General features: G+C 43.7%; 1 protein-coding gene across 1 annotated transcript in view; it reads right to left on the reverse strand.

Annotated features, from left to right (window-relative positions):
* Positions 1-24,614, reverse strand: part of TEX14 (testis expressed 14, intercellular bridge forming factor) — an 86,925-nt gene that overhangs the window by 8,191 nt on the left and 54,120 nt on the right. Inside the window, exons 19-29 of the mRNA XM_062175082.1 lie at positions 23,911-24,011; positions 21,937-22,056; positions 20,348-20,411; positions 16,680-16,749; positions 12,582-12,644; positions 11,733-11,860; positions 10,584-10,789; positions 9,544-9,640; positions 7,406-7,480; positions 2,542-2,619; positions 1,330-1,429 (exon numbers count right to left, since the gene is read on the reverse strand). Coding sequence (XP_062031066.1) covers positions 1,330-1,429; positions 2,542-2,619; positions 7,406-7,480; positions 9,544-9,640; positions 10,584-10,789; positions 11,733-11,860; positions 12,582-12,644; positions 16,680-16,749; positions 20,348-20,411; positions 21,937-22,056; positions 23,911-24,011 — 1,102 coding nt within the window. The remainder of the gene's footprint in view (positions 1-1,329; positions 1,430-2,541; positions 2,620-7,405; positions 7,481-9,543; positions 9,641-10,583; positions 10,790-11,732; positions 11,861-12,581; positions 12,645-16,679; positions 16,750-20,347; positions 20,412-21,936; positions 22,057-23,910; positions 24,012-24,614) is intronic.

Here is a 24,614-nt window from a genome sequence, read left to right on the forward strand (position 1 = left end):
ACTATCCACTCTGCCTGTCAAAAAAAAAAAAAAAAAAAAAAAAGGCAAAGAACTCAAATAGACATTTATCCAAAGATATTCAAATGGTCAACAAGATCTTCAATATCATTACTTATTAGGGAAATGCAAATCAAAACTACAATGAGTTATTACTAAGCCCTTTAGAATGGCTACAGTTAGAGAAAATAAGTGTTGGCAAGGATGTGGAGAAATTGGCACCTTCGCGTACTGTTGCTAAGGATGTAAAATGGTACAGCTGCTGTGGAATACAGTATGGCAGCTCCTCAAAAAATTAAAAATAGAATTACCATATGATCTGGCAATACCATTTCTGGGTATATATCCAAAAGAATTGCAGGCAGGGTCTCAAAGATATATTTGTACACCGATGTTCACAGCAGCATTATTCAAAATAACCAAAAGGTAAATGTAACCTAAATATCCATCAACAGATGACTGCATATACAGAGCATGTTATATACACACCTGATTATTATTCAGCCTTACAAAGGAAAGGAATTCTGACATATGTGACAACATGGATGAACCTTGAAGATATTATGCTAAGTTAAATATTGTAAATTGAGGGGTCTGCATTGTGGTATAGGAGGTGAGGCCATTGTCTGCATTGCCAGCATCCCATATGGACGCTGGTTCATGTTCTGGTTGTTCCACTCCTGCACCTATGTGGGAAATATGGATGAAGCTCCCAGCTCCTGGATTTTGGCCTGTCCCAGCCCTGGCTGTTGCAGCCATCTGGGGAGTGAACCAGCAGATGGAAGATTCTTCTCTCTCCATGCAACTGTGACTTTCAAATAAATAAATCTTTTTAAAACAATACTGTAACTTGAAAACACATTCAATAAGCTTAACCAACTGAACATCTTGGCTTAGCAACACGATGTACTATATAGTAGCGGTTATTTCCCTTGAGATCACGGGGCTGACTGGGAGCTGCAGATGGAAGCTGCTGCCCACATCACAAAGAGTACTGAGCCCCTTATCACTAGCCCGGGAAAAGAGCAAAATTCAAAGTACAGTTTCTACTGAATGCTACTGCTTTTCTACCATTGCAAAGTCAAAACATTAAGTCAAGAACCATCTGTACACTTGACATCACTGAACTGTACACTTAAAAATGGTAATGGTAAATTTTATGTTATGTATATGTTATCACATTTTTTAAAAATTTAAAGGGGACTATTAGGACAGTATGAAAAAAGACGATTTTTTCCCTTCTTATTTATTAGTATTAGAAAAAAAAAAAAAAACAAATACAAATCACACAACTTTAAAAATCCTTTTGAACAGCCAGCTTTTTTCTGTTACCTCTCTGTGTCCTCTTCTAGGTCCCGAGTTTCTTTGGTCCAAAGCATACTGCTATCTTCTTTTTTACTATCAGTTTCTTGTTCTTCTAAATGTTTGTGATCTAAGAACAGTTGAAAGAATAACTATTAGAACGAAACATTTTGAGAAAGCCTGTCTTGGGGGCTGGCGCCATGGCTCACTTGGTTGGTCCTCCGCCTGCGGCACCGGTATCCCATATGGGTGCCAGTTCTAGTCCTGGTTGCTCCTCTTCCAGTCCAGCTCTCTGCTGTGGCCCGGGAGGGCAGTGGAAGATGGCCCAGGTGCTTGGGCCCCTGCACCTGCATCAGAGACTGGGAGGAGGCACCTGGCTCCTGGCTTCAGATTGGCGCAGCACGCCGGACGCAGCAGCCATTTGGGGGGTGAACCAACGGAAGGAAGATCTTTCTCTCTGTCTCTCTCACTGTCTAACTCTGCCTATCAAATTAAAAAGAGAGAGAGAGAGAGAGAGAGAAAGCCTGTCTTAAAATGGAGTATGAGAATTAAGGCTAATTAGTGGTCCCTGAAGTATGCGATGCACTTGTTCCCACTCCCATCTTCCCATGAGAGCAGGGGGCCAGGTGGCAGTGTGCAGAGTGCTTAGATTCACAGCAGCTGTTTCTGGGGTCTTGGGAACTGTCTGGTGCCAGGTGAACCTACAGGAAATTTGGCCTGTGCCATGGCTCAGAGGAAAAAGAGAAAAGAAGGGCACATCCAGGAGGAGGCAAGTGACCCTGAGAACAAAATGCAGACTTACTTTCAGGGACTACCCTGTTTTTCTCTGGCTAGATAGATGTTTCTAGGTTGCAGCCCCAAAGAAGGAATTTGGGTGGGGAAAGGATGAACACTTTAATGTATGCCAAGCATTTCACATATGCTGTCTCATTTCATCCTGCCAGCGGTCCTATGAAGGAAAATAAACTAACATTTGCTCGGTATTTTACAGTGCACCAGCTCTTTGCAGGGAGCTGCTGTTGTAATGCAGGAGATAGGAATTTGTATTTCCATTTTACAGGTGAGGATGACTGAGTCTCAGAGATTTTAAACAGTTTGCCATGCAAAAGTCACTGGTGAAGTCAAAATTGAGGTGGAATTGTGGCTGACTTCACAGGCATACTTCCCCATATGTACCACTTTGCTGCCAAGGACAGCATAACAGCAAGAATGTGATGTAAGATAACTGGGTATTTAGCTCACCATTTGCAGTGATGACCGGATCACGTGCTGTGTTCTCATGCAATGCAGTGGATGAGGCCTGCTGCTGCTTCAAGCACTCTGTCATGGTTCAAAAGCAGAAGGCAACTTATTTTCTCCTTTTCATGTCACCAATTTCTAGGGCAGTGGTTCTCAAAGAGTAGTCCTCAGACCAGCAGTATTAGTATAACCTGGGTACTTACTAAGAATACAAATCCTCAGGACTCATCCCAGACCTACTAAAACAGAAACTATGGAGCTGTGGCCCAAGTAATCAATATTTTTTTTTTTGACAGGCAGAGTGGCAGGTACTGTTTCTTTTTTTTCTTGGTGAATATTTATGTACTATTTGAAAGGCAGAGTTATGAAGACAGTGGGGGAGGGAGAGAATGATCTTCCATCCATTAGTTCACTCCCCAAATGACCAAAATGGCTGGAGCTGGACTGGTCCTAAGCCAGGAAGCAACCAGGAGCTTCCTTCACATCTCCCACATGGGTGCAGGGGCCCAAGAATTTGGGCCATCTCTGCTGCTTTCTCAGGCACATTAGCAGAGAGCTGGACCAGAAGTAGAACAGCTAGGACTCAAACCTGGGCCCACATGGGATGCTGAGGTTGCAGGTGGCAGCCACAACACCAGCTCCAGGTACTGTTTTTAAGCACTCATGTACATTAATTGAGGACTGAGGATTATTGTTTACAATTAATCTTCAAAATAATCCTATGAGATTGACTGTATTACTGTCATTACTATATGAGAAAATTAAGATTAAGGAATTTATCTAAAAGCACACAGATAAAAAGTGGTAGAACTGAGATTCACATTCAAACAGTCCAGTTCTAAGGTTTATGTTGTAACCTCTACACACCTTCAAAAAGTTTGTAATATCATCAAACAATCCAAATGTTTCTCCATCTCTGCTGACCCATATGTCATAGTCTTAGGATGACATACTACATGGTCTATGGAAAAATGGAAGACAAAAGAATCCCTGTCATTTCTAGTTCCTAAAGAAATGCTTACTAGACCAAGACAATCCTCTGCCAAACTCAGTATGCTGCTTTGCATTTGTTAAGTGCTTTTTCCCTCAAAATGCTCCCCAGGGCAAAGCAGAGCAGGGCAGAAAGACAGCCAGGAAGCAGTGCAGCTAGGCCACCTTAAGCTCACTGGCCTGGTACTGTTCTGTGCAAGAAGTAGCCCTAGTCAGCAGCTACTAGGCATCAATGGGCCACATAAGTTCATTTAATATAAGCTGAAATTCAAAATCCATTTTTAGATAAAAGCAGCCTCCTGTTGATCTTAAATGATCACCTATATCTTAAGAATTCTAAAGGCCCCTCCTTCTCCCACGTTAGACCCCTATCAAGAGCCCAGAGCTTTACATGTGAGCCCTGGAAAACAGCAGGTGACAGCTCCAGGTCACTCCCCAAAGGTCAGAGGGAACAACAGAGTGATGATATACAATAATTGTTTGGGCAGGTCCATCATCAGGAGTAACTACTCAAGCACCCTCTGCCCTCTGTCTTTCTGGAAAATTAATGACCTGTCTCAAAGTGCAGACATCACCCAGAAACCTGGTCCAGATAATGGGCCTGAGTGAAATGGGAAAGGCTCCTAGAGACCACTGGGGTAGGTCATGGGGCCTCAGCCCAGGAGGAAGCCTGGCAACACAGCTGCTGAAGTGGAGGAGGTGGCGGGGAGGGGTCACATGCTAATGAGAGGCCTGCAGGACCCAGAGACAAAGCATCAGCTATGATCAAAAGAGACTACAGTTATTGCCGGAAGCCATGACTAGTGAACAGAAGGTACTGAGAATCTACCTGACTAGGCCATGTGCAGGGTGATCTCAGCTCTCAATAGTTCTGTTTTTTAACATCAATGGAGGGCTGGCACCGCGACTCACTAGGCTAATCCTCCACCTGCAGCACTGGCATCCTGGGTTCTAGTCCCGGTTGGGGCGCCAGGTTCTGTCCCGGTTGCTCCTCTTCCAGTCCAGCTCTCTGCTCTGGCCCAGGAAGGCAGTGGAGAATGGCCCAAGTCCTTGGGCCCTGCACCCGCATGGGAGACCAGGAGGAGGCACCTGGCTTAGGACCATGGCAGCCATTTTGGGGGTGAACCAACGGAAGGAAGACATTTCTCTCTGTCTCTCTCTTTCACTGTCTATAAGTCTCTCTCTCTCTAACTCTGCCTGGCGAAAAAAAAAATCAATGAAGAAGAGAGAGATTTGCCAGGAATGCCCAGAGCATCCCAGAGGTGGAGAGGAGGAGAGGAGGTGTGGGCCCTAAGAGCCTGATTCAACAACCCTAGAACCTGTGACACCAGGGGAGGGATGAGGAGAGGCAAGAAAGGGTGTATGTGGCCGGTGCCTTGGCTCAACAGGCTAATCCTCTGCCTAGCGGCGCTGGCACACCGGGTTCTAGTCCTGGTCAGGGTGCCGGATTCTGTCCCTGTTGCCCCTCTTCCTGGCCAGCTCTCTGCTATGGCCAGGGAGTGCAGTGGAGGATGGCCCAAGTGCTTGGGCCCTGCACCCACATGGGAGACCAGGAGAAGCACCTGGCTCCTGCCTTCAGATCAACGCGGTGAGCCGGCCGCAGCGCACCAGCCACAGCGGCCATTGGAGGGTGAACCAACGGCAAAAGGAAGACCTTTCTCTCTGTCTCTCTCTCTCACTGTCCACTCTGCCTGTCAAAAAAAAAAAAAAAAAAAAAAAAAAAGGAAAAAAGAAAGGAAGGAAGGAAGGAAGGAAGGAAGGAAGGAAGGGCTGGCGCCGTGGCTTAACAGGCTAATCCTCCGCATTGCGGCGCCGGCACACCGGGTTCTAGTCCTAGTTGGGGCGCCGGATTCTATCCCGGTTGCCCCTCTTCCAGGCCAGCTCTCTGCTATGGCCCGGGAGTGCAGTGGAGGATGGCCCAAGTGCTTGGGCCCTGCACCCACATGGGAGACCAGAAGAAGCACCTGGCTCCTGGCTTCGGATCAGCGAGATGAGCCGGCCGCAGCGGCCATTGGAGGGTGAACCAACGGCAAACAGCAAAAAGGAAGACCTTTCTCTCTGTCTCCCTCTCTCACTATCCACTCTGCCTGTCAAAAAATAAAATAAATAAATAAATAAATAAAATAGAAAGAAAGGGTGTATGGCTACAGAAGAAGGAATCAAGGAAGATTCTAGTAGCTCTGACTGACTCCACCTACATTATTAGGCCGAGCAACAGGGGCTGTGGGTTATGATAAGGAGCCTAGTGGAGTAGCTGTCCATTGAGTCAAACCAGTAGGTCCTTACTCACCTCCCTCTTCCTTATCAGACATAAAACCTCAGAGATCCTGCAAACCAAGGGTTATCGCTCAGGAATTTCTCTATAGGCCACACTGTAAAAATTGGGCCATCAGAGGTCCAATAAGATGTGCCCTCTGGGGTAAAGTATTGTGGTGCACAGGGTTAAGCCACCACTTGACATGGGCACCCCATATCAGAGTTACAGTTTGAATCCTGGCTGCTCTACTTCTGTTCCAGCTTCCTGCTAATGCACCTCAGAAAGTACTTGGGCCCCAGCCACCCACATAGCAAACAAGATGGAATTCCTAGCTCCTGCCTTCAATCTGGCCCAGACCTGACTATTGTAGCCATTTGGGGAGTAAACCAAGAAATGGAAGATCTCTTTATCTCTTTCTCTCTCTCTTTCCATCACTATTTTCTTTTAAAGATTTATTTATTGGGCTGGCATGGTGGCATAGCAGGTAAAGCCACCGCCTGCATCCCATATGGGTGCCGGTTCCAGTCCCAGCTATTCCACTTCCTATCCAGCTCTCTGCTATGGCCTAGGAAAGCAGTAGAAGATAGCCCAAGTCCTTGGGTCCCTGGACCCACATAGGAGACCTGGAAGAAGTTCCTGGCTCCTGATCATCTCAGCTCTAGCCATCGCAGCCAATTGGGGAGTGAACCAGAGAGAAGGAGAGACAGATAGAGAGAGATCACTCCCCAGATGGCCTCAACAGCCAGTGCTGGGCCAGGCTGAAGCCAGGAACCAGGAGCTTCATTCTGATCTCCTTATAATTAACAGAAACCCAAACATTTGGGCCATCCTCTGCTGCTTCTCCCAGGCCATGAGCAGGGAACTGAATCAGAAATGGAGCAGCCTAGATAGACATGAACTGGCATGCATATGGAATGCGAGTATCACAGGCAGCAGCTTTACCCACTATGCCACAATGCTGGTCCCCACTGTGTCTTTCAAATAAATAAATAAAAATAAATCTTAAAAAAAAAATCCCCTGTGAGGGCAAGGGGATGGTTGGCCAGGATGCCAAGAAGAGAGCAATGGGAGTTTCCTGTTCTCTATAACCATGCACCATTACTTTCAGTATCACCTCAGCCGGGCAGGGCCAGCCAATCTGTTGCAAATAAAATTGAGCTGGTACTGTTCAGTCATGCCTCCAGCGGAAAATTCTAGTCTCATTAGGTTTTGTGCCACTGACTTCTCTACTCTTAGAAAAGGCATTTATCTACAATTCCAAAAACTTTAAAGGCAAAACTGAAAATACAGGTGTCTTGGCCTGAGCAGTCAGACTTTAGGCCTCTAAGGGATGGTTGTTTCAGTTTGAAAAGGAACTGAGAATTCCTTTGCTAAATGAAGATCTTCATCATAAACCACTTTAAGTTTATTTCCCCTTAGAATCATTACCATAAAACTTTTAAATAACAAAACAACAACAGACATAAACTGATCATCATCCCAGGCTGTGGGCTTTTTATTGGCCCTGAATTTTGTACACTCAACCAGACCCTCATAGTGTCTTTCGTTCTAGTGCTGACGCTTGTGAGTTGGTCCTTTCAAGCAGGACAAGGAACACATCTTGTATTGAATAACTCTTACCAATTTCATCAAGAAGTTCCTGAGACGGTGGTGGTAGCTCATCAATGTGATGCTGGGAGATGGCTTCTATTAGTTCTTCAAAAAGAAAAAGGAGAAAATGACTTAAACCCAAACTGGATTTCTCTAAGCTCCCATATAGACTTCACTAAGGATTTCTCAGTAAGAAAACAAATCAAGAGGGGGAAGAAGGCCCCTACGTAATGGTCTTAGTAGAGACTTCCTAGTACGTCAATGGCTTTACTCCGTTACCCTAAACCGTTTCCTACATTGGCCCTTACCCCAGAACTGCTTGGCCTGTGCCCCTCCCTTCCTAAGAATATTTGGAATAGGTAAGGTATGAAGTTTTACAAGAGGCTGGGGGCCAATCTGGACCAGGGACTGCTTGCTAGAGGGAAACAATTTCTGAACCAGCTAAAATGAACAAAACACCAACTAGGAGACTTTTCCTCACGGATCATCAGATCAGGGGGTATAGGAACAACCATACCTAGGGTCTTGCTCAATTATAATTGAACCAAAACTCAACATAATTCACAAAATTCCTATCCCCTGAGGGATATCCTAAGTTGTTCCAATGAAATAAAACCTTAAAATCAATATAACAAAGTCAATATGTCTCAAGAGCTGTTAATAGTCTCAGATCCTTTGATTCGCAAACCGTCATCTAAGAATCTCTCCTGAGGAAAGGATAAGAGGTGCAGATAAAGATTTATGTAAAAGAATAAATAACTGGGGGGTGGGTACTGTGGCGCACCAGGTTAACGCCCTGGCCTAAAGCGCTGGCAACCCATATGCGTGCCGGTTCAAGACCTGGCTGCTCCACTTCCGATCCAGCTCTCTGCTATGGCCTGGGAAAGAAGTAGAAAACTGCCCAAGTCCTTGGGCCCCTGCACCCGTGTGGGAGACCCGGAAGAAGCTCCTGGCTCCTGGCTTCGGATCGGCGCAGCTCCAGCCATTATAGCCAATTGGGGAGTAAATCATAGGATGGAAGACCTCTCTCTCTCTCTCTCTCTCTCTGCCTCTTCTTCTCTCTTTGTGTAACTATGACTTTCAAATAAATAAATACATCTTTAAAAAAAAGAATAAATAATTGAGAATGACATAAATCTTCAACATTAGGGAATCGTTAAGCAACAACATTTGAGGAGTCTTCAAAAAGTGCATGGAAAATGCATACTATGAAGACACTATACATAGATTCCAATCTTTTTTGCACCAAAGTAAGTATCTTTTATTTCCATTTTTCTTTTTTTTTTAATTTTTAATTTATTTTTTTATTTTTTATTTTTTTGACAGGCAGAGTAGATAGTGAGAGAGAGACAGAGAGAAAGGTCTTCCTTTTTGCCGTTGGTTCACCCTCCAATGGCCGCTGCGGCCAGTGCATCGCGCTGATCCGAAGCCAGGAGCCAGGTGCTTCTCCTGGTCTCCCATGCGGGTGCAGGGCCCAAGGACTTGGGCCATCCTCCACTGCACTCCCTGGCCACAGCAGAGAGCTGGCCTGGAAGAGGGGCAACCAGGATAGAATCCAGCACCCCAACCGGGACTAGAACCCGGTGTGCTGGCGCCGCAAGGCGGAGGATTAGCCTGTTAAGCCACGGCGCCGGCCTATTTCCATTTTTCCACAAACTTTTAAAAAGTACCTTCAAATGTAGACTGGACTATGATGTAGCTATTACACATAGTTATGAATAATTTAATGACAAAAGTCCTTGGAATATATCATCAAGGGAGAAAAGCCCTCTAGAATTAATACAAACTATTTCAACTATGCTTAAAATTTTTTATATATTTCTTTTTTTTTTTTAACAGGCAGAGTGGATAGTGAGAGAGAGAGACAGAGAGAAAGGTCTTCCTTTTTGCTGTTGGTTCACCCTCCAATGGACGCTGCGGGCGGCGCAATATATATTTCTAAATATATGAAAAAATATGTACCAAAATATACATGAGGCTAAAGAATTACAGTAAGGTTAAATGATCATTTTAATCTTAAGTTCTTTTTTATTCTCCAAGTTTTCTGCAATAACTGTGCTTTACAATCAAGGGGGAAATTGCATTTTTGTTTGTAGCATCAAAGATAGATGAGTATCAATTTAAGTTCACTACTGTGAACTTTTATTTTTATATTAAACACAGGGTACCTTTAGGCAGGCTCCTTTTCTGGAAGGCATGAAGTGATGTGTCAGATGCCTTAGCAATACTGGAGGAACTAGCCCCAGGACACGCAGGCAATCTTTTCTATAATAAAGACATGAACATGGTAACTGACATGTGTGTTGAGGTAAAGAGGCAAACACAGCTATATCGTTCCCACATTAAAACTTATGCACCTGTCACTTCCTCTTGGAAGCCTTCTCAACCCTCTCTGCCTCCTGAGCACTCAGTACTTACCTCTGTGCCACAACAGGTGGTCTTTCTCGCTAGGCAGGGAGCATCTTTGGGGCAAGGACTATATACCCGATGTGATGTCTGGCACTCAGAACCCACCCAATTAACAGTCTGTTGAATGAAAGCATAAAATTCCTTGACACTTCCTACTTCAGAGTGAGACCCTCTGTGAAATGCCCAAAGGAGTCAACAATTTTCTGTTGAGGGCCAAAGCAAATAGAAGTAACAGAAGTAGAAGTAGAAGTAGAAGTAGTAGCAGCTGAAGAAGAAGAAGAAGAAGGAAGGGGAAGGGAGGGGAGGAGGGGAAGGGGAGGAGCAGGAAGAGGAAGAGAAGGAGAAGAAGAAAGAGATGAAGAAGAGGAGAAGGAAGCAGAAGAGGAAGAGGAGGAAAAGAAGGAGGAGGAGGAGGAGGAGGAGGGGAGGAGGTGGAGAAGAAGAAGAAGGAGAAGAAGAGGAGGAGAACAATACCAAATAATAGAAGGAGGTATGGGGGAGGAAGGGAAGAATGTGGCACACAATTTTTCTCCCTGCAGGCTATTGATTCACAAGTTCAAAGAACAGGGAGTTCAATCAAAGCTGGTAAGGAAGCAGCCAGGAGAGACATTAAGAAGTAAACAAAACTGAAGCCTCCTACGATACATACTCAGAAGAGAAGCCCCCAAGAACACTTGGAGAGAATCCAGCTTATTTCTTGATTTCTTAATGGATTTGGAAAAATCTAGGCTCTTTGGATCACTGAGCCATCTGGGTTGGCTGCTTAAGTATATAAGGCAGGACTGGTATATGAATTTACCAGATCAGTCAGTCTGGAAGCAGATGTTTCAGTGGAAGGAAAGAGAGATTCTAGACTCCTTGCTCTCTCTCGGACAGTTGCAGATTTACCAGACAAAGTTTGTATCGATTCTTGATTGTCCCAGCAACAAGTAGCTTCTGTTTTAACCTGAAATGTGATATCTTCAAGGCAGTCTTTATACTGACTGGCAGCTGAAGAAACTGACCCTGTTGTAGAAAAGAAGGCAGTTAGTGTCTGAATATTTTATGTTATTTAAAAACAACACCCACAAATTTCTATACCTAACTAGGATTTTCTTATTTTTTTAAAATTTATTTATTTGAAAGGCAAAGTGACACACACACACACAGAGTTCCATTTATTACTTCACTCCCCAAATGCCTGCAACAGCTGGGGCTGGGCAAGGCCAAAGTCAGAGCCAGGAACTCCATCCACAGGTCTCCCATGTGATGACAGAGACCCAAGTACCAGGCCATTATTTGCTGCCTCCTAAGGCACATTAGCAAGAATCTGGATTGGAAACAGAGGCAGGACTCAATGCCAGGCGCTCCTAAATGGAATGTAGGCATCCTAAGTCCCTTAACCCACTGCACCACAATGCTGCCTTCTCCAAATTGTTAATAACTGAAATAATTGCTGGTCTGAGTCACAGCTCAGCTCCTCGAAGTGTTTTTAAACAGTCTCTTGGCCATAAAAATAAAATAAAGGGAGATTATTTAAACCACAGAAAATATTGGAAATAAGGACACTAAAAACAATATTTAATACTGGTTGTATATAGTTATAAGATTCAAGAACTCTATATATACATACTTTATATACACACTATATTTTTATATATACACATATATGTCTAAATACAAGGTACTATTTAAGTTGCAAACTCTAGAGAATTCAGCATTTACACTGAGTTTGGTAGTGTTTAGAGTACACAGTAGACTTTGCATTTTCATTTCTCTGCCATTCCAATCCTAACCAAAACCTGACAGCTGCTTAATAACCACCACCACCCCTACGTGGCCTCATGGGACTGCCCCCTCCAGCTTCAGTCCTAAGGAAACACCTCTGCATTGAGGTCTGATCCCACAGCCTTGCCTCCCAGATCCTTGAAGTTCCTCTCCTAAAAGGCTGTTCCCAGTGAGTGATTACCTGGGCTGAGTGGAGTGCTGACACTAGTAGGTGCATGGGTTACTTTGGGTGTCTTGCATGAGACTTCCTTAAAAGAGCCATCTTGCTCATAGGTGATACTAGACAGGTCCTGAATGTCTATCAGTGAGCTGAACAATTCAGAGCACACAGTAATTAAGAGATATTAAGAAAAACCTAATGATATATATCTATTTTTGCTTCTCACGTTTTATTTATTTATTTTATTTGAAAGGCAGAGACAGACAGAGATCTTCCACCTGCTGGTACTCTCCCCAAATGCCCATAACAGCCAGGACTGGGCCAGGACAGTCAGTAGCACAGAACTCAATCAAATTCTCCCAGATGGGTGGTAAGGAGACAGTACTTGACCATCACCTGCTGCTGCCTCCCAGAGTGTGCATTAGCAGGAGGCTTGAACTGGAAGCACAGCTGGAACCCAAACACAGACACTCTGATATGAGATGCAGGTATCTATCTGTACTGCTGTGCCAAATGCCTGCCCCTCTGAATAATATATTCCTAGCAGAAACTTTGAAAGTATATCCTTGATAAAATAATACTAACATTAGATATAGTCCATCAGCTAAAAATAAACTATTTCAGTAGAAAACAGATTTAATATTCCTCAAGTATAACATTATTATCATTGTATTTCCTTGGTTGTAAGATGTTATAAAGCATAGATTTCATCACTAATTTAGTAAGAACATTTTAGTGAAAGAAGAAAACCACTCATATTAAGTCTATACAAACAATGGAAAGAATATTGATTCTCACAAACAAGGAAATACTTTTCCTGAAAGCCAAGACTTTACACAGCACTCTTAGGCAACTCTTTGGTAGCCATACATGTCTTTATCCTTCAGTTCTTTTGGTGGCTTCTTTAATGCTTGCTCTTGTTCACCTTCAGTACTGTAAAAGAGAAAGCAGGAAAATCATACAAATCCCCTCAACAGAGTGCACGAACTCGGTGCAAAGACACCACTTTATTAGTCCAGAGTGAGAAGTAACAGAAAAACTACTAAGCTCGGAAGTGCAAAGTGTGGGGTGTGGTTCTGGCTCTGCTACTAACTATACCCAAGTTTGCTGGCATGTCTGAGCCTCATTTCCTTTCCAACGATTGAATAAATACTCTCTAAGGATCAGCCCAGCTCTCAAAAAAGCCTATGATTCCATATGACAGTTCCTAAGAAAATCAGTGCAGTGCAGAACTTTGATGAAACTTTGAAGTTGCAGCAAGGGGCATAGCCACAGGTTCTCTTACAACAGTGAGACAGCTTCCTGGTGTAGAGTTCCAGAAGAGACCATAAATAAACTGGACCTGTTTCTACTTTAATCTATATTTATGACTCAATTTCTTTCTTTCTTTTTTTTTTTTTTTTTTTGACAGGCAGAGTTAGACAGTGAGAGAGACAGACAGAGAGAAAGGTCTTCCTTCCGTTGTTTCACACACCCCCCGCCCCACCCCCCCACCTCAAATGGCTACTATGGCCAGCACGATGCACCAATCTGAAGCCAGGAGCCAGGTGCTTCTCCTGGTCTCCCATGGGGTGCAGGGCCCAAGCACTTGGGCCATCCTCCACTGCCTTCCCGGGCCAGAGCAGAGAGCTGGACTGGAAGAGGAGCAACCGGGACTAGAACCTGGGGTGCCGGCGCCACAGGTGGAAGATTAGCCTAGTGAGCCACGATGCCTGCCTAAGACTCAATTTCAATACTTACCAAACTAACTAAAAGCCAGACCCATCCCAAATCCTTCATGCTGAAAATGTTTGCATATTTTTTAAAAATTATTTATTTGAAAGGCAGCATGACAAGGGGAGAGAAGGTAAGAAGGAGGGATGGATGGATGGATAGATAGATAGACAGATAGATAGACAGACAGACAAGAATCTTCCATCTGCCGGATAACTCTCCAAATGGTCACAAAACCAGGGCTGGGCCATACTAAGTACAGGAGCCAGGAACTCCATCTTGGTCTCCCACATGGCAGACAGGGGCACAAACACTTGATCCATCTTCTGCTGCCTTCATAGGCATGTTAGCAGAAAGCAGGATTGGAAGCAGAGCAACTGGGACTTGAACTGGCACTCAGATATGGGATGCTGATGTTGCTAGAGGCAGCTTATCCCACTGTGCCACAATACCAGCCCATTTGTTTTAGACTTATTTATTTATTTGAAAATAAGAGTTACACAGAGAGAGAAGGAGAGGCAGAGAAAGAGAGAAAGAGAGAGAGGTCTTCCATCCACTGGTTCACTTCCCAGTTGGCCGCAATGGCTGGAGCTGTGCCAATCCGAAGCCAGGAGCCAGGAGCTTCTTCCAGGTCTCCCATGCAGGTGCAGGGGTCCAAGGACTTAGGCCATCTTCAACTTCTTTCCCAGGCCATAGCAGAGAGCTGGATCAGAAGGGAGCAGCCAGGACTTGAACTGGAGCCCATATGGGATGCTGGCACTGGAAGCGGTGGCTTTACTTGCTATGCCACGGTGCTGCCCCCATATTTTTTCATTTTTATTTATTTGAGAAGCAGAAAGAAAGAGAAAGAAATCTCTCATCTACTGGTTTACCCAAAAATGCCCACAACAGTAATGGATGAACTGGGTGGAAGCCGGAATCTGGAATTCAACCCAGATCTACCACATGGGTGGCAGGGATTCCACTACTGAAGCTGTCATCACTGCTTCCCAGGATGCACATTAGCAGGAAGTTAGAACTGGGGACAGAGCTGGAACTTAAAACCAGGCACTATGATATGGGATTCTGGTGTCCCAAGCTGCATCTTAACTTACAGGCCAAATGCCTGCCCCTGTTTGCACATTTTTAATACTAGCAACAGTCCTATAAGGCCAACAGTATAAAAGTAACAGCATGGAGGCCAGGTAAAGCTGCCACCTGCAGTGTTGACATCTCATATGGGCGCCAGTTGGAGTCCAGCTGCTCCACTTCTGATCCAGCTCTCTGCTATGGCCTGGGAAAGCAGTGGAAGATGGCCCAAGTCCTTGGCTCCCTGAATCTGGAAGAAGCTCCTGGCTCCTGGTTTTGGTTCAGCCCAGCTCTGGCCATTGTGACCATTTGGGGAGTGAATCAGCAGAGGGAAGACTTTCTCCTTCTCTGCCTCTCTGTAAATCTGCCTTTCAAATAAATAAATATTTTTAAAAAAGGAAAATAAAAGAAACAGCATGGATTTTAGGTTGCATTGTAAGTTCGTTTTATTCACCACAATGTTTCTTTCTCCTTCCAAGCACATAAATGAATAGCACTTTTTGGCCCTCTTAATTTACATAAATGGCCCTATGACTTATTTTAACCAATGAAATTTGAAGGAAAGTGATGAGTCACTTGTGGGCAGGAAGTTTTTAAAAGGGAGTGTATAATTCACCATGTTCCATTTTTCCTGCCTCAGCAATCAAGGAAGCATAAAGACGGCGCCTCCCTCAGCCTGGGTCTCTGGTAGACATTAATATAGAACAGAACATCCTTGGCCAACTCATGAGCCATGAACATGGAGCATAAGCAAGAAATTTTTATTGTTGGGGCTGGAGCTGTGGCATAGCAGGTAAAGTCACTGCCTGAAGCACCAGCATCCCATATAGGTGCTGGTTCAAGTCTCAGCTGCTCCACTTACAATCCAGCTCCCTGCTAATGTGCTTGTGAAAGTGTTTGTGCCCTTGCATTCACGTGGGAGACCTGGAAGAAGCTCCTGGCTCCTGGCTTCGGAATTGGCCCAGCTCCAGCTGCTGCAGCCATTTGGGGAGTGAACCAGCAGATGGAAACTCTTACTTTCTCTGTCAGTCTCTTGCTCTCTGTAACTCTTTCAAATAAACAAATAAATCTTTTTTTCAAAAAGAAATTTTTGCTGTTTTAAGCAACTAAAATTTGGGGGCAGTTTGTTAAACTGCACAATCTAGTCTGCCCTTACTGACTAGCTGTATAGCCTTAGAAAAAAAGCTCAGGCAATAAAAGCAAAAACAGACAAACGAGATTACATCAAAGTAAGCAGTTTCCTCACAGCAAAGGAAACGATCAACAGAATTAGCAGACAACCAACAGAATGAGAGAAAATATTTGCAAGCATGCATCTGATAAAGGATTAATATCCAGAATATGGACATAATGGCACTGAAGACATTCAACAACAAAACAAACAATCCAGTTAATAAATGGGCAAAGAATTTGAATAGACATTTTTCAAAAGAAGAAATACAAATGGCCAACAAATATAAAAAAAAATGCTATCAGGGAATCAGGTTTCATCTTACTCTAGTTAGAATGGCTATTATCAAAAAATCAAAAAATAACAAATGCTGGCAAGGATATGGAGAAAAGGAACCCTTATATACTGTTGGTGGGAATGTGAATTAGTACAGCCATTATGGAAAGCAGTATGGAGATTCCTCAAAAAACTAAAAATGGATCTACCATATGACCCAGCCATCCTACTTTTGAGAATATACCCAAAGGAAATGAAGGCAGCATATGAAAAAGATACCTTTACTCCTATGTTTATTACAGCCCAATTCACAATAGCAAAGAAAAGGAGCCAACCACATGTCCATCACTGGATGAATGGATAAATAAAATGTGGTGTACATACACAATGGATATTACTCAGCCATAAAAAAAGAATGAAATCCTGACATCTGCAACAAAATGGATAGAATTGCAGATCATTATGCTAAGTGAAATAACCAGACACAAAAGGACAAAATACCACATTTTTCACTCATATGTGGAAGTTAATATACATATAGTATAATAAATGTAGGGATGCCATAGTATAGATATCTATAAATGTTGTCTTCACTAAATTATACCCCTTATACAATAAAATAGCCTTCTTTCCTCACTTAAAAAAAAAGACAAGCATTATATAAATATGGGGTAAATTATCACCATTCAATACTACTTCTATGAGCCTGAAACTATTAATAAGACAATAATAGACCATACCTTTGTATAGGCTGGAATTGAGATCTAGTCAAAGTCTCAGCATTCTTTCCAAGGTGGAACTTTTCCTCACCTGAAAGAATAAATTTTTGAAAAAATTTTTGCTTAAATTTTCGTTAACTCAGATTATTATTTTCATTCTCTAGGATTTCTCTTGGTCTGGTCCAGAATGAGAAATAATTTAGGTAAACAAAGTGCTTCCCTAATTGGTTTTGGTTTGAGTGGTATAGAAATAGATTTTGCTCTGAAGGTTTATTTCCCTTGCTCAGAGGGGAGAACTGTATTCTGATACACAGAATACAATCAGGCCATTTATTGGTCTTTCCACATAACCATGCAGTCAGTTCGGACACAAACGTTTTGTCTTCTCAAGAAAGCAGGCTGACCCAATTCCTGTCAACAGACAGCAGGGGGCGTTGTGACCAAGAATTCTTGTTCACTGAAGATTTCAAATAGAAAAGACCATTAGCTTGGACGCTCCCAGAACGCTAACTGTGCCTCTTGGCCATCAAATACCTAAAGAGTGGAGGCGAACTGGGGTCTTGAGTACTAAGGAGGCAGGGCCAGTATCTCCTTTCCTTCTCACCACCGCACTGTCCTAGTTTATAATGAAGGAACAGACAGAGCAGCTTTGCCTGTTTCCAAGTGCTCATGACTCCTCCCCATGGATTCCTTCAGTCCAGGTGGTCTGGTAGGCACTAGGAAGGCCCACCAGAACAGTGCCACCTTCAGCAGATACCAAGGAGCTCTGATGTCCCACCAGTGGGGAGATGTCAGGGTAACTCTTCTGGTGACCCTATTAAAATGAACTCCTAAAAAGCATCAAGTAGTTCCTAATAAGTACAACTTAAAGCTGAGGGAACTTTAGAGATTTGAGAATCTGATCCTATCCTTTATTTTACACTAGGGGAAAATGGGGCACTGCAGGGAAGTGACTTGTCTGGAGAAAGTCAGTAGCAGAATGGGATTTGAATCCACTGTAATCCTACTGCATCCCCTGCTATGCAAGGAGATACTCATCAGAGAACTAAATGGAAAATAGGGGGCAGAGAAGAGGTAAAAGAAGGAAATGGAGTAGAAGTCAAGGGCTTTTTCATGTTACTTCAGCTGTTTGTATTGAACTGGCCCTAGTTTTCTGAACTATCCACCCTATACCTTTTCCATCCCTCTCAACCCTCCTCAAACACAAGTGAAATGGTCATATACAGGCCAGACCCACAGAAAGTGGTCATAGGCAGGGGCTCCTCAGGAAGAGGTGGGTGGTGCAAGGCTCTTGAGACTTTTAATACATACTATTCTGAGAATTTAACTGTTTACCTAAAAGCTGTTATCTTAAAATGCTCCTCACTCTGGCAGGGGCCCAATTCAGGTTAGATGTGAAAGCCAGAATGTGCAGCAGGGGCAAGGCAGTAAGTCCATGACCTCCTCCCTTGTCTGGGTTCTGTATTGAAACATGACCATGGGCAGCTGTCATTCACAAAGAGATTCTTGCATACCTTAAACAAGCAAAAGTAACATTTTTTAAAGTGTCTATGACAGACCAAACATATCTTGCCTTGTGCCACATCACTGGCTGCTGATCCAAGGTTCTTTTCTTACATACTGGAAAACTCTTGGTAAGTTATAGAGAACCTAAGGCCCCCAAGGGTGGTTGCTAAATTTTAATCTGAACTGCTAGCTGTTATGGACTCTTTGCTGATGATACTAAGCAAAGGAGAATGATGGTGAACCTAGACCTTCTGAAAACCTGCTTCTAGTTTTTGCTAGCTGTGGAGCATGTGTTGTGGTACAGCAGGTTAAGCCACTGCCTGACCCTGGCATCTCATACTGGAGTACCGGTTCAAATCCAGGCTGCTCTAGTACTGATCCAGCTCTCTGATAACCTAGCAGAAGATGGTCCAAGTGCTTGGGTCTCTGCCACCCATGTGGGAGACCTAGATGGAGTTCTAGGTTCCTGGATTCAGCCTGGCCCAGCCCTGGCCCTTGTGGCCATTTGGAGAGTGAACCAGTGAGTGGAAATCTCTCTCTGTATCTCCTTCTTTCTCTGTAACTCTGCCCTTCAAATAAATATATTTTTTTAAAAAAACTGTTAGCACTTTGTACACCATAAACATTAATTATTGTTTGCTAATTTAAAATAAGGTTTAGGCCGGCGCCACAGCTCACTAGGCTAATCCTCTGACTGTGGTGCCGGCACACCGGGTTCTAGTTCCGGTCGGGGCGCCGGATTCTGTCCCGGTTGCCCCTCTTCCAGGCCAGCTCTCTGCTCTGGCCCGGGAGTGCAGTGGAGGATGGCCCAAGTGCTTGGGCCCTGCACCCGCATGGGAGACCAGGAGAAGCACCTGACTCCTGCCTTCGGATCAGCACGGTGCGCCAGCCGTAGTGCGCTGGCCACAGCAGCCATTGGAGGGTGAACCAACGGTAAAAGGAAGACCTTTCTCTCTGTCTCTCTCTCTCACTGTCCACTCTGCCTGTCAAAAAAAAAAAAAAAGTTTAGGCCGGTGCCGTGGCTCAACAGGCTAATCCTCCGCCTTGCGGCGCCGGCACACCGGGTTCTAGTCCCGGTCGGGGCGCCGGATTCTATCCCGGTTGCCCCTCTTCCAGGCCAGCTCTCTGCTATGGCCCGGGAAGGCAGTGGAGGATGGCCCAAGTCCCTGGGCCCTGCACTCGCATGGGAGACCAGGAGAAGTAATAAAATATGTGTATGTCATGAGGCAGTGAGGAGTAGAGGATTCATTTTTTTTTTTTAAGATACTTCTTCATTTAAAAGGCACAGTGACAGAGACAGACAGACAGACAGAGTGATATCTTCCATCTACTGGTGCACTCCCAAAATGGCCAGAACAGCCAGGACTGAGTCAGGCTGAAGCCAGAAGCCAGGAACTCCATCTGGGTCTCCCACGTGGGTAGCAGGAACTCAGGTACTTGAGCCATCATCTTTTATTCCCCAGGCACATTAGCAGGAAACCAGATTTTTTTAAAAAACTTTTATTTAATAAATATAAATTTCGAAAGTACAACTTCTGGATTATAGTGGCTTTTTCCCCCATAACCTCCCTCCCACCCACAACCATCCCATCTCCCACTCCCTCTCCCATTCCATTCTTCATCAAGATTCATTTTCAATTATCTTTATATACAGAAGATCAACTTAGTATATACTGAGTAAAGATTTCAACAGTTTGCACCCACAGATACACAAAGTATAGAATACTGTTTGAGTACTAGTTTTACCATTAATTCACGTAGTACAACACATTAAGGACAGAGATCCTACATGGGGAGTAAGTGCACAGTGACTCCCGTTGTTGATTTAACAACTGACACTCTTATTTATGAAGGAAGCCAGATTGGAAACAGAGCAGCCATGATGGGAACCGACACTCTTGACATGGGATACAGGTGTCCTGAGAGCGGCGTATATACTGTGCCGCAACACCTGACCCAGGGGATTCATGTGTCCTGAGAGCGGCGTATATACTGTGCCGCAACACCTGACCCAGGGGATTCACGTTAACAGGCAATCTCACTGAGCCTCAGCTTTCTGATCTGTAAAACAACACGCCTGGACATGCTGATCTCTAAGCACTCTTCTAGCTCTGAACATCTGTGCTTCAACAGAAAATTTAAAAAGTAAGTGCTTCTCAAAGGAATCGGTCCTATGGGCTTACCAGAAAGTTGAGGTTGAGCCAATGTTCCTTGTATTCCTTCAAAGTCTTCTATGGGACTTGAAGTCTACAAAAGAAAGAAGAGCAAGGAAAGGTTTACTGGAGGCAGACATATCAGCCAAAGACCAGGAGAATTTCTTGATGCTCTTAAACCTTGAGAATCTTTATAAGGACCCCACATCTTTCATAGAAAAAGAATAAACTTGTTTCACAGATATTAAGTACCTATTTGTGCTCTTCATTCCCCTCAATCAGCCCTCCCTCCATCCCATTGTGAGGAGGAATTATGTGACTTTTCCCCTCTTTATATTACTATTCTCTGCCAACAAAGATGGCTTGATTCTTGGGAGCTATATCAGATGAGCTGAAGAAGTCTGAAAAAAATGACCCCATTTTCACAACTACTCTATGAGGTGAGAGGTCAGAACAATGGTTCTTTTTAGGGGGAGACAGTAACTGGAAGGGAGCACAAGAGAGTCTTTTGGGGGACTGGTAATGTTCTGCTTCTTGATCTGGGTGCTGGGTACACACAGTGTGTTCGGTTTGTGAAAGTTCACACACTTAAACTCTGTGCAGTTTTCTCTGAGTTATCCTTCACATATAGTCCTCAAGAACTGGTTTCAAGGAAGTACCCCAGGGATACCAAAATCTGCGAAAATTCAAGTCCATTAAATAAAACAGTATCATACTTGCATATAACATACATTCTCTTGCATATTTTAAATCACCTTCAGATTACTTAAATATTTAATATATGTAAATGTTATGTAAAGAGTTGTCCTACTGCAGTGTTTAGCAAATAATAACAAGAAAAAATGCCTGTGTATGTTTAGGACGGACATAATTTTTTCCTGAACATTTTCCATCTGTGTTTGGTAGAACCTATGGATATAAAAGGCCCACTCGGTGTGTGTATGTATGTGTGTGTGTGTGTTTATTTTATTAAAGATTTCTTAATATCCTAGTCTACTCAAAGGAAAAAATGCAGAATATTTAAAGGATTGCTAACAATGTAAAACTCATGTCACTGAATTTTCAGAACCACAACCAAATGGAAATTATGCTTTTAGTGCACCAAGTATCATCTGAAACTGACATGCACAATCCTATCTTTCATCTATCTCACCTTTCATATTGGTGAAAAGTCCCAAAAAATGGCAGGTTAGAGGGGAAGTATGGTAGATATTATATAAGTAAATAAGAGAATCTGATGTATTTCATTCTAGAGATGAAAGCACTCTTGATCTTGCAAAGGCTAACAGACTCCTGAGAAAATCTGGTGTGCTGGGCAGTCTTGTGTTTGTTACTGAACCCTCTAATCCTAGCTCTCCCACCACTAGAGCTTGGCAGGCACAAAACCAGTCCTTCGACACAGAGAGAAATGATAGCTCTCTTCTCTTCCCACAGGAAGGACGTTTAAATTTGGTAGCATGAACAAAAGTCTTTTTAAAAATTACAAATTTATGTACAACTGCAGGAGCCATGATTTTAGCAGAAACTATGCAAACTATTTTTGTCAATAAAAATGATTTAAAAAGAATAGGGCAATGAAGAAAGCTGAAAATGTACCTTACGCTGAATCTGATTTTTACCTCTAGATCTAAGTTTTCTCCAACAGTTGAGGAGTAAAAATATTCATGGTCTGGAGTTAAAAATTCATCTGTTATGTCCTCAGAAGTCTCTGGTGAGCAAGATGATTGCACAGACCGATCCTATTAATAATGAGATCACTTTTAGATTGCTGTTAGTTGTAAACAAATCCTTTTGCAGCTGGATTCGGTGGTGATAACAGGTTTATCCAAAACTACCCAGTAGTCAGTGAGCTACTCTGAGCTAACTCCTCCTGCCTGTTAACACACGTGCCTCTGCCTGCCTTCCAAGTGGGGAGGGGCAACTGTGAACTGCCATAGGAAATGTGCAGGAATGACAGTTCTGAGTCTCAGCATCCTTATCTGCAGGATGGGTGTGAATTAGAGGATCTTCCTGCTCTAGAATTCCAAGTGAGAAGAAAGGTCCTAGACAACTCAAGCTGGAAACTGAATTTGAACACCCTGATCCCTCAAGGGTACACACACAGCCCATGTACTGACATCATCCTACACACAGGAGGCTCAAGTTACTCAGAATTTGGGAGTCTCTCAGGTATTACACCTTACAGACAAGTGAAATAGCATGATTTTTAAAACAGTAATGTTGGCCAGAGCCATGGCTCACTAGGCTAATCCTCCACCTGCGGCGCCAACACCCCGGGTTCTAGTCCCGGTTGGGGAACCGGATTCTGTCCTGGTTGCTCCTCTTCCAGTCCAGCTCTCTGCTCTGGCCCAGGAAGGCAGTGGAGGATGGCTCAAGTCCTTGGGCCCTGCACCCACATGGGAGAGCAGGAGGAGGCACCTGGCTCCTGGCTTCGGACCGTAGCGGCCATTTTGGGGGTGAACCAACGGAAGGAAGACCTTTCTCTCTGTCTCTGTCTCTCTCTCTCTAACTCTGCCTGCCAAAAATAAATAAATAAAACATTAATGTAATAAAAATAAAAGTAAAAATCGAACATTAAAAAGTAACAGTTATTTCTTCAGCATCTCTCCCCACCCCTTTTTTCTGCTTATTTTACCATGTTCAGGCCCTGACTACCATATGACCAGACAACTGGTTCTTCTGTCCACCTTTGGTCACCCCTTTGTGGAGATTTTGTGGCTTATTTTTTTGGATGCTGCTTTTGCCACACACTACCCCTCCCTGTGACTGAACAGCTGCTCCCTTTTACCTCTCTTTTCAAACTGAAATTTCTCAAACCAGCCTGGCTTCCCCCAAACCTTCCCCACTGCCCTGCTGGCCCTGCTTCTCCAGTCAAACCAGTCTGCTTAATGTCGTTCCAGCCCTCAAGAGAGGAAGAATGAATAGTCCCCGTGAGTGGTTTGCATGCGATGACTAAATATGATACTGTGTTCTTTGAAAGACCTTACATTTTTTCTCTATAGTAGTTTGATAGTGTGTCATTCTCCACTACTGTTTATAGTCTTTAATTATTGTGGGTTCTTTTTTCTGGTTGGGCTATGGCTCAGAGCACGTTAAACCCCTGAAGCAAAGCTAACTGCCCAGCAAACGCTAGTGAATGATTGGCCCGCATAGATCCCACTGAAGCACATTCATCTGGCACAAAAGCATCCCCTCCACTGAGTTGAGAGCTGAATTAGGGGATCTTGCAAGTGAAGGCACTCTTATCACGATCCTAGCCTTGCCTTTTCTATTCCAATCTGACTTTAGTCACCTCTGGGCCATGAGCTTGGTCTTGTCTACCCAACTAGATGGGTAGCCCAGAGCTGAACCTGACACTAGTCTGTGTTTTTCCCAAAGATACACACACAATGAGTTGAACTGAATCAAAAAGTATCAGGTAGAGAGGAAAAAACTACTTTATTCCTAACAGTGACCCAAGGGCACATACTCCAACCAAAAAAAAAAAAAAAAAACTAGTATAAATATTATCTTGGTATCATAATATTTAACAACTTAGTTTTATTTTATTCGATCCTTAGGCTCAACTTGGCTCTCCAGGCCATATAACTTACACTGTAAGACTTCTCGATGACCACAGATGCCTCAGAACTTGCTTGAAAGGCTTCGCTATACTCTGGCTGCTCATTTTCTCCAAGGGACAGGTGCCTGATACCTAATAATACAATCAGAGCTAAAGTCATTTACTGACATTTGGATGCCATGAAAAGGGAAAGAGGTGGTATGAGAAAGAAGACACAGATGCATATGTATTGACAAAGGTAACAGTGCCCCATCAGTTAGGTTTAGTCCAGACAGTGGAGACTTGGTTCAGACTGGCCCCAAAATGCAGCCCAGGATCATACACCCTTTTGCCCACCCATTCAAGAGTGATGCTTGGGGTTGGCACTCTGGCTCAGCACATTGAGCCATCGCCTGCAGTGCCAGCATCCCATCCGGGCACCAGTTTGAGTCCCAGCTATACCATTTCTGATCCAGTTATCTGCTAATGTGCCTGGGAAAGTAGTGGAAAATGGCCTGAAGGTCTTGGGCCCCTGCCACCTATGTGGGAGACCAGGTGAAGCTCCTGGTTTCAGATAGGCCCAGCTCTGGCTGTTGCAGCCATTTGAGGAGTGAACCAGAGGATGGAAGATCTCTCTCTCTCTGTAAGTCTACCTTTCAAATAAATGAATAAAGTCTTTAAAAAAAAAAAAAGAGTGATGTTTGACAAAGAATTCAAAACACCATGAAAACCCAAGCCAATAGATTTTCTACCTAA

This window comes from Lepus europaeus, chromosome 18 (genome assembly GCF_033115175.1).
Source record: "Lepus europaeus isolate LE1 chromosome 18, mLepTim1.pri, whole genome shotgun sequence".
In the NCBI taxonomy this organism is placed as follows: Eukaryota; Metazoa; Chordata; class Mammalia; order Lagomorpha; family Leporidae; genus Lepus; species Lepus europaeus.